The 10,609-nt window shown below is 37.8% G+C and overlaps 1 protein-coding gene across 1 annotated transcript in view; it reads left to right on the plus strand.

Moving 5' to 3' along the window:
- mtus2b (microtubule associated tumor suppressor candidate 2b) overlaps positions 1–973 on the plus strand; it is a 10,083-nt gene extending 9,110 nt beyond the window's left edge. Inside the window, exon 10 of the mRNA XM_035534349.1 lies at positions 1–973. This exon is cut by the window's left edge and continues 119 nt beyond it. Within this exon, the coding sequence (XP_035390242.1) occupies positions 1–89 (89 nt within the window). The 3' untranslated portion in view covers positions 90–973.
- The last annotated feature ends 9,636 nt before the right edge of the window (positions 974–10,609 follow it).

Genomic DNA, 10,609 nt, shown 5'->3' on the forward strand with positions numbered 1-10,609 from the left:
GCCCACGGATGTCCCCCAACCAGTCGCCCCTACATAGGCCCCCTGTGGACTCTGCCTCGCCTACTCGCCTCCCACCCTGCCCTCCGTGAGCCCCGCCCACTCCCACCTGCGCCTCCGTGATCTCCGCCCACTCAGGATCATTGCAGGGCTGCTGTCACTCCTATGTTAGCTTCTTCTGTAAAGATTTAGCAGACAGGCAGAGAAGTGCTTCCTGTAGCATCACAGACTGTGTTTAACATACTTAGGTGCCGATAACCGTACCTTCTTTACCGTAAGGATGGTGCATCATGATTTCAGTACCTCAAGAGGAGTGGGGTTAAGTTCAAACCTACAAACCTTTGCAAATCATCAATTTAATTGTGAACGAACAAATGGTACCTTCCATGTAATATGGTTTCCACGGATCATAGGTCTCGAATAAGAACATGCAGAACGTTTGTTTGTTCGTCAACATTAGTGATCCGCAGGGAGTTGAATGCAGTCGTTTCTATCGTAGTACACAGTGCAAATGCATCTGACAATTATTGGCATGCTCTGTATATTTAATGGTGACCATCTCTCTTGCTTGTAAGCATTTCTGATTTTCCTGGGATAATGAAAGGAATGAATAGGATAACCAGGATACAGAACACCTGTACTTAAGGACCGTCTTTAATTCAGCTTTTCCAAAGGAAATAGACCCACCAGCTGTCTGCTCTCTAGATATTAAAAGATTAAAACACAGCCAGTACCACATTAACACACATGCATTATCACTTTAAACCCAAAAAATATCTTTCTCTATCAAATTAGATGCCACATGGCAGTAGGCCCTACAATGTCCATTACTGTCTGTGCTTTTGAAATATCTGCCCCTACAAAGAGCTTTTCTTACTGCTATTCTTCATTCTTTTAATACTCTTAGTTGGAGGGTTTCCTGAACACCTGAGTGTGTGTGTGTGTGTGTGTGTGTGTGTGTGTGTGTGTGTGTGTGTGTGTGTGTGTGTGTGTGTGTGTGTGTGTAACTGTGTGTGTATCTGTATCTAACTGTGTGTGTGTGTGTGTGTGTGTATCTGTGTGTGTGTGTGTGTATCTGTGTGTGTGTGTGTGTGTATCTGTATGTGTGTGTGTGTGTATGTGTGTGTGTGTGTGTGTATCTGTATGTGTGTGTGTGTGTGTGTATCTGTATGTGTGTGTGTGTGTATCTGTATGTGTGTGTGTGTGTATCTGTATGTGTGTGTGTGTATCTGTGTGTGTGTGTGTGTGTGTGTGTGTGTGTGTGTGTGTATCTGTATGTGTGTGTGTGTATCTGTATGTGTGTGTGTGTGTGTGTGTATCTGTATGTGTGTGTGTGTGTGTGTGTATCTGTATGTGTGTGTTTATGTGTGTGTGTGTGTGTGTGTGTGTGTGTGTGTATCTGTATAAGTGTGTGTGTGTATTTGTGTTTGTGTGTGTGTGTGTGTGTGTATAGATAGATAGATAAATGAATTCATGCCTTCATCTGCCATGCAGTGTTTACAGAGAGACAAAGCTTCAGGAAAGCATTAATCTATGAAAACTAACATTTCTTACTGTCAATGGCTTTTTATACTCTAAACATTCTTGCTGGCATTAATCCTCTGATTGTTATAACCCAACTATTTGTATCCATATTCTATTCACTGTCTGCTGGGTAAATGGCGCTGTTGTAACCGTACAGCTTGGTTACATGTTAGAACAGTCTTGCACCACAAGACCTTCATGTGTTTGTCAGGCTAAAACTTACAGCGGGCACCAAAATGTTGGCAGCGAAGCTGCGTGTCTCTTTTCCTAGTGCGTAGCATGCTCATAGTTCGTCATGATGAATGGTGAAACATTCAGTTTAAATGTTAGTAAGAATTTTGGAAGCTTTGCTGGTCTAACACGCGTAGGCCAGCGTGTGGAGAGCCACACTATAGGCTGCTGAGTAGATTCCTGTGTTGGATCACCAAACTGTGTACGGCACGTGACGCGGAGCATGAGCCAGACCGCACTATTACTAGCTTGCAAGAGACAGTAACATGTCTCTGTCAGCCTATTTGACACATCCAGTGAAAAATGTAATGAAATGAAAAATTATTGTAATAGTTTTATGATGAAAACCAATTACCTGTTTCAAATATGTAAATATAAATGAGAGATTTACTAGCAAAGACATTAAGAGGGGGTAATTTTTTTCAGGAATGTTTTATGTTGGTGAATTGGTATCATGGATTGACACTTTTTTGCAAATATTTATTTACAGGATGTTTACTTATTTTGTTGTGATTGTCTAGAACTCACAAGTGAGACAGCTCGAGACCATGATATTTGTTGTTGCTGCGTGCTGGTGAATCCCACAGCTCAGACGCATGGCCTGCTACCTCAGCTTCCTGAGTGCTGAGCTCAGCGCTTTTGTGTTTGTACTCTGCATTGTGTATCTCGTGTGAGATCAGTCTCAGGTTAACAGGATGTTTCACACAGATCAGTAGTAAAAATTTAAAGATTACAGTCTAGGGCGCTTTTGAATTCTCTACGGTTTATTTTCCTACACTTATATAAATTACAAGTTTTTCTGGCTAGGAGTGCTCTGCAAAATATGTTCATTTTTCTGGTTCAATGAATTTGCAGTTTGCATTTAATCATAGTAGACAGAAATAAATATCGACACTGTAAACTGCATGGCACACTGAGCTTAGTGAAGTTACTTACCACAGTGAAATGCAGAACATTTGACAATGAGGGAAGTGCTTGTGTCAGGACGCTGATTGCTTGAGAAAGATACTTTGATTTGATGCTAAACTGTCACATATTATTGAAACTGTAAATCAAATATGAAAACCACACAAGACATTAGAGTTACAAACGCGTCATGGTAAGATCCTGTAAATTTACGAGTGTTTACAAAGTAATCTAGCTATGATGACAAATGCTTTGTGTGTGTGTGTGTGTGTGTGCGCGCGTGTGTGTATGAGATGAACATAATTAAGGAATTTCTGATTTATTTGTTGAATTTGTTTTACTGAATGGGTTTTAAGGGTTTAGATTGACATTGTTAGTCTTTTCAATCCTTGTCTTCTAATTTATTTTGTAAAAGCCATTATGTTGACATTGAAACATGTTTAGAAAGCATGTCTTTTTTAAGATTTTGTTGTATTGAAATTTGGCAGTCTAGATTAGATTACAGTGTACAGCTGTAATGCGTTAAGACATGTCTGTATATGTTGCACTTTGAATTCAAATCTTCACATCAAGTCACGCTCTGCTCCAGAGTTTCTGAAAGTACCATTTCGAGTGTCCAGTGCTTTTGCAACAAAATGTGATATTTGGAGTTTGAACTGAATGTAAACAGCAGCAACAGAGAAAGGTGCTCCAAGGCATGTGTGTGGGTCCATGAATAAAGCAACACAATACCTGAACACTGTTCTAGCTGATTCCTATAAACCTGTATAAACCAATTATAGCAACTGATCAATGAGACCAAATGACACAAATCCGTCCTGTTTCATTTCTGACACACCCAGGCTGTCCACGCACTTGCTTGAAAATGTATCATTTTCCTGCAGCTGAAATAGAGCAGGATTTTCTTGCTACCAGTAAGACACTGATTATCCCAGCAGGAAGTATAAACACTACAACAAACAACATTCATATTCATAGTCATCTATGCCATTTGTGGCATAAACAAATGAAAAGGAGCAAGAATGACTAGGAAACCACGGTAACGGTGGGGAAACCATGGCAACCATGGCCTGGGACACCAGGCAGGCTCTGTAGGGTAAGTGCATGACAGACTGCTGTGAGCCAAGAGAATTCTGTGGTGATGATGATTTTTGATATTTATCTGTTTTTGTTATGAGTTTGCATGACAGTTTTCCCCATGTCTCTGATGCACAGCATCTTCTAGTGTATTTGTGGTGTGACTCAGATGTTCTAGTGATAACAGAACATTAGTTACAGATTTCAGCAGAACTCCCGCACCTTCAGAAGAGCTCCCAAACCTCAAACCTACATACGCACCCTGAGACCTGCAGAGGAGCTCACAAACACTGCAGGAAAGATGCATACCGAGAAAGAAAATCCTTAGAATACATCATACATGTATACGCACACATTAAATTCATACACATATACATACATACACACACACATTTTTAAAATGTATTTATTTATAGGAATAACACCAGTTTACTGTAATTAAAGATGTAGATATAGTAAAACATTGTAGTAAGGTACACAAGGTTATAGAAACAAACACAGCTGATGAAGGACCTCTGTTAGAAATGTGTACTTCACATGAGCTTTACAAAAATATCACACACTGCTAAAAATACTAAAGACACATTTATTTTCCTTAAATTGGCAACCAGTTATCAAAATCCTCTTTGTTGCAGCCTTAGTTTTTTTGAGCACCTGGTGGTTCAGGCGTGATTAGAAATTATGAAATGCCGCCTTTGACCTGAAGGTGGCAGCAGGGGTCAACAACACAGAACAACCACAAAAACCAAACTGGTTTCACGCAAAAGACTCAAAGTTGTTTGACAGAATATATATTTCGATTGATTTGATAGATTTGCTCTCAGCTCTACTGACAGTAATATTCTAGTCATCATCTAGTTCTAGTCATCTAGTCTAGACTTCAAAAAGGTGAAAAAAACCCTTATTAAGTACATGGAAATTAAAACAAGAATTGACTAATCGTGATGAAGACGCAGTCTGAGGCCCACGGATAGTAGAAACACAGCCGCCTTAACGCAGCCGCTTCCACCTGCGTCTCCCAACTACACCTGTTAGTTCACCTGTAGGTTCACCTGTAAGTTCACCTGTAAGTTCACCTGTTAGTTCACCTGTAAGTTCACCTGTAAGTTCACCTATTAGTTCGTTAGTTCAGTAGAAATCCAAACCGTGTAAGTAGCACATTCCAGTACTCGCCACAAGGTGGCAGAAAATACAATGTCACTTAAATGATAGTTTTATTATTATTATTATTGATTATTATTATTGATTATTCCCTACCAAAGAGCACCTTTATCATTTTCTTTGATCTTTTGAGCACTGTAGACTTTTTTTGCTAGTATATACCTGTCATACCTTCCCGGACTACAGAGAGGAAGAGCATTGTTTTCTCACTGTGGCCCTAAACTGTGAACTCCCTACTGACCTGAACATAAACTGTTATACCGCCATAGCATAAGGATATATAGCACAGTGACAATGCATATAACATATATTAACTGTTTATGAAATTGTTGTTGAGACCAGTGTCATAAAGCTTTAGAACATGTATCGTTATGTTCCTTCACATAAGGGTTTATAGATACTTTTGTACTAAAACAAGAATCCTCTCTAACTGGCTTAGTCATCAATGTTCCTTGCTAACTTAACATTACTGCTCATAACATCGAATGAAAACATATCAGCTCTCTTTATAGACATTAGGTAAAGTGTTGCTATTTCTCACCTTTGTAATGTAGACTGCATTAATATTAGCATATACCAACTTATAAAAACTTTTAAATGCTCCACAAACTTTAAGTAAAGTGAAATCGTCTGGATAAAGTAAGGATATGATGAGAAGAATGCAATCATTAATTTAGGCTTTAGTGCATTGGTCACTTCTTTAACAACATATACTTTTACTCTTCCTGCACAGGGCCTTGCAACAGGTTGCAACTTCTCACTAAACCTCGGGGAGACTTGGGGAGACTTTTGGCATGGCCTTGCAGGTGGTAGCACTCACTTCCAGAATTCCTAGAACTCACTTCCAGAATTCCTAGGACCGCTGTTTTGCTCCGATGCCAAGCAGACCCTACTCATCCATGGATGTACTGTACAATTTGGAAGAAAATAAGCGTAAACTGTCTAATGTCACGAAACATGAGTGTTCCGACAGTAGCTTCTGTATTTGAACACCTTCGTGTCACTGCTGGAGTGAAAAGAGTGAACCGGTGAAAAATATCCAGCCAGCAGCTGTGACCACCAGTGAAGAACTATAGCAGGCGTGTCCATGTCCCATCCAGGAGGGCCAGTGTGCTCCGACACACCTGCTAAACCTGGATGAGTGGTGTGTTTATGTATGCAATCACTAAACCGCACTGGTCTCTATTTTAAAATGGTTTATTGCAAAAGACATTCTGCTTCAGAAACATGGTGAAAACTGTCTTTCGCGGTGTCCTTGACAACCTGCCTTGTAGCAGTGTCTTCACTGTTTTTGTTTTGTTGCTATGGTTTCTTGTTTCTGCTTCTGATTGCTTCCACCTGGTCCTGGTTCGGTCCTAGTTATCGTCCTGTCTGAAGTACTTTCTCCTGCATTTCTTTGTGTTTATGTCTTCATTTGGGTCCGTGAACATTTTGTCTTTCTACATATTCTGTTCTGTTTCCTTCTCCACTGGTTCCCTGTTTGTTCCACTTCTTCTTTTTCTCATTTGTTTTGTAGTTTTCTTATGTTGCCTTATTCTCAGAGTCTCGGTTATAGATCACTGGTTTCCTGTTCTCCCTTCTTGCCTGTCATCTGTGGAGTACTTAACTATGTACCGTGTGACCCCATCACACACATCGATGCCACACAGGCTGCTTTGGAACATGAATGTCATGACCTACAGTCCAGTTCCTGATTCCACGACACATGGACATGCCAGAGGATCGCTATGTCCTTATCTGGCCACTCGAATGCTCTCACTAGGTTACATAGTGATTCCATGACATCCGGGCCACACCGGTTTGAAAGTGTCCATATGGTTGTTTCAGGTCAATAGGAGACTAAGCTGGTCCTTAAATGTGAAGGGAAGAAAACCTGCATATGCTCCTCACTGCAAAGTGTCCTGAGTTACATCAGCAAGCAAGAAGAGGCCATGCAGCAGTAGCAGAGCTCCTAGAAGGCCAGTTCTCCTGGAGCTCTGAGGAACCCATCTGCCAAATTCTGCCCTCCATCACAGCACGGTGGAGCTTCTCACAGCCTGGTGACCTTTACTTACCAAGAACTCTAAAAGTGCCTTTAAATGTTTTTCATGCGTGTTCTGGTCCTCACTATTCAACCAGACATCATCAGCGGACTGAATGATAACTGAGGAACACCGGACAAGTGCAGCCTGAGATGCTTCTTGCATGCTTGGTGATAAATGGTTGGTCTGTTCTGAAAACCATGAGATAATCTGGTCCACCAATACTACACATCTCCCACACATCTCCCACACATCTCCTACACATCTCCCACACATTTCTCACACATCTCTCACACATCTCCTACACATCTCCCACACATCTCCCACACATCTCCTACACATCCACACAATATCCCGTGTCCCCCAGTCTCGTTCGTGCCGTGCACTCAGTAAAGCGATCCCCAGAGACCATCTGCATTTTCGAGCTCTTTTGAAATGTGATGTTCATACCTGTAATTCCTTAGAAGATCCAGTTTGTTTCAAAATGTTTTTAGCAGGTTTTTAGCAGGTCCTGACATTTCTATGTAGCATTTGCTAGTGTAGTGTGACACTTGCTAAGTCAGCGACAACAACAAACTAATTGTAGCACCGTTTTGGGGCAAAGTCACTGTCTCTGTGTGTGTGTGCGTGTGTGTGTGTGCGTGTGAGCGTGCGTGCGTGTGTGTGCGCGTGCGTGTGTGTGTGCGTGCGTGCGCGTGCGTGCGTGTGTGCGTGCGCGCGCGCGCGTGCGTGTGTGTGTGCGTGTGTGCGCGTGCGTGTGCACTTCTTTCAGGTGCTTCATATTCAGATCACTTCATTTTTTAATTGTTTAATTTTTTTAAGCCTTTTTTTTTAAAATAACCATCACTTTCAAATGTTGCCTGGTTAAAAGAAGTCTGGGTCTGGGCTGCGAGAAAAACTGAATGTGACAGTGGCAAAGAAAAGATCGCTGACTCAGCATGAGGAAAAGCCTGGAGGGGAGAGCGACTCCGAAGAACCGGCCGTCCTCTAGCGACGGCAGCGGGTCAAGAAAGGATAACACTTCTGTATTGTACTGTATTGTACTGTATTATATTGTACTGTATTATATTGTACTGTATTGTACTGTATTGTATTGTATTGTACTGTATTGTATTGTACTGTATTATATTGTACTGTATCGTATTGTACTGTATTATATTGTACTGTATTATATTGTACTGTAATGTACTGTATTATATTGTACTGTATCATATTGTATTGTATTGTATTGTACTGTATTGTATTGTACTGTACTGTATTGTACTGTATTGTATTGTACTGTATTATATTGTACTTTATTGTACTGTACTGTATTGTATTGTACTGTATTGTATTGTATTGTACTGTATTGTATTGTATTGTACTGTATTATATTGTACTGTAATGTACTGTATTATATTGTACTGTATCATATTGTATTGTATTGTACTGTATTGTACTGTATTGTACTGTATTGTATTGTACTGTATTGTATTGTACTGTATTGTATTATATTGTACTGTATTGTATGTATTGCATTGTATTATATTGTATTGTATTATATTGAATTGTACTGTATTGTATTGTACTGTATTGTACTATATTGTATTGTACGTATTTTATTGTATTATATTATATTGTACTGTATTGTATTGTATTGTATGTATTATATTGTATTCACAGCAGACTGATTCTAAAACAACTAACAAATCGATGTGACTAACAAAGATACAGTAACATGTAACACTAGGGGCAAATAACAGAGCTCCCCCAAGATCCACCCAAGACCCACACAGCTGGATTTACAGAAACAGCAGCGGCATAACAGCAGTCACAGTTGTGCAGAGCATGCTGCGTTGCTGCTGCCTAACACACGAGCCACTGAGACACTACGGCACAAAGTGCTGAGCATGTGAAAGTGGAGAGGAGAGGTTTTGTATTGTATTGTACGTGTTGTATTATATTTTATTGTATTATATTGTACTGTATTGTACCGTATTGTATTGTACGTATTGTATTTTATTGTATTGTACTGTATTGTATGTATTGCATTGTACTATATTGTATTGTATTATATTGAATTGTACTGTATTGTACTGTATTGTACTATATTGTATTGTACGTATTGTATTGTTTTATACTGTGTTGTATTGTACGTATTAGATTGTATTGTATTGTACTGTATTGTATTGTACATATTTTATTGTATTATATTTTATTGTATTGTATTGTACTATATTGTACTGTATTGTACTGTACTGTATTGTACTGTATTGTACTGTACTGTAATGTACCGCATTATATTGTACTGTATTGTATTGTATTATATTGTACTGTGTTGTATTGTACTGCATTGTATTGTACTGTATTATATTGTACTGTGTTGTATTGTACTGTAATGTACTGCATTGTATTGTACTGTATTGTATTGTACTGTAATGTACTGTATTATATTGTACTGTATTGTACTGTATTGTATTGTACTGTATTGTATTGTATTGTACTGTATTGTACTGTATTATATTGTACTGTATTATATTGTACTGTATTGTACTGTATTGTATTGTACTGTATTGTATTGTACTGTATTATATTGTACTGTATCGTATTGTACTGTATTATATTGTACTGTATTATATTGTACTGTAATGTACTGTATTATATTGTACTGTATCATATTGTATTGTATTGTATTGTACTGTATTGTATTGTACTGTACTGTATTGTACTGTATTGTATTGTACTGTATTATATTGTACTTTATTGTACTGTACTGTATTGTATTGTATTGTACTGTATTGTATTGTATTGTACTGTATTGTATTGTATTGTACTGTATTATATTGTACTGTAATGTACTGTATTATATTGTACTGTATCATATTGTATTGTATTGTACTGTATTGTACTGTATTGTACTGTATTGTATTGTACTGTATTGTATTGTACTGTATTGTATTATATTGTACTGTATTGTATGTATTGCATTGTATTATATTGTATTGTATTATATTGAATTGTACTGTATTGTATTGTACTGTATTGTACTATATTGTATTGTACGTATTGTATTGTTTTATACTGTGTTGTATTGTACGTATTAGATTGTATTGTATTGTACTGTATTGTATTGTACATATTTTATTGCATTATATTTTATTGTACTGTATTGTACTGTATTGTACTGTACTGTATTGTACTGTATTGTACTGTACTGTAATGTACTGCATTATATTGTACTGTATTGTACTGTATTATATTGTACTGTATTATATTGTACTGTATTGTATTGTACTGTACTGTACTGTATTGTACTGTATTGTATTGTACTGTACTGTATTGTACTGTATTGTACTATATTGTATTGTACTGTATTGTATTGTACTGTATTGTACTGTATTGTATTGTACTGTATTGTATTGTACTGTATTGTACTGTACTGTATTGTATTGTACTGTATTGTACTGTATTATATTGTACTGTATTGTACTGTACTGTATTGCATTATATTGTACTGTATTGTATTGTACTGTATTATATTGTACTGTGTTGTATTGTACTGTAATGTACTGCATTGTATTGTACTGTATTGTATTGTACTGTAATGTACTGTATTATATTGTACTGTATTGTACTGTATTGTATTGTACTGTATTGTATTGTATTGTACTGTATTGTACTGTATTATATTGTACTGTATTATATTGTACTGT

The sequence above is a fragment of the Electrophorus electricus genome, chromosome 15 (genome assembly GCF_013358815.1).
Source record: "Electrophorus electricus isolate fEleEle1 chromosome 15, fEleEle1.pri, whole genome shotgun sequence".
Taxonomy (NCBI): Eukaryota; Metazoa; Chordata; class Actinopteri; order Gymnotiformes; family Gymnotidae; genus Electrophorus; species Electrophorus electricus.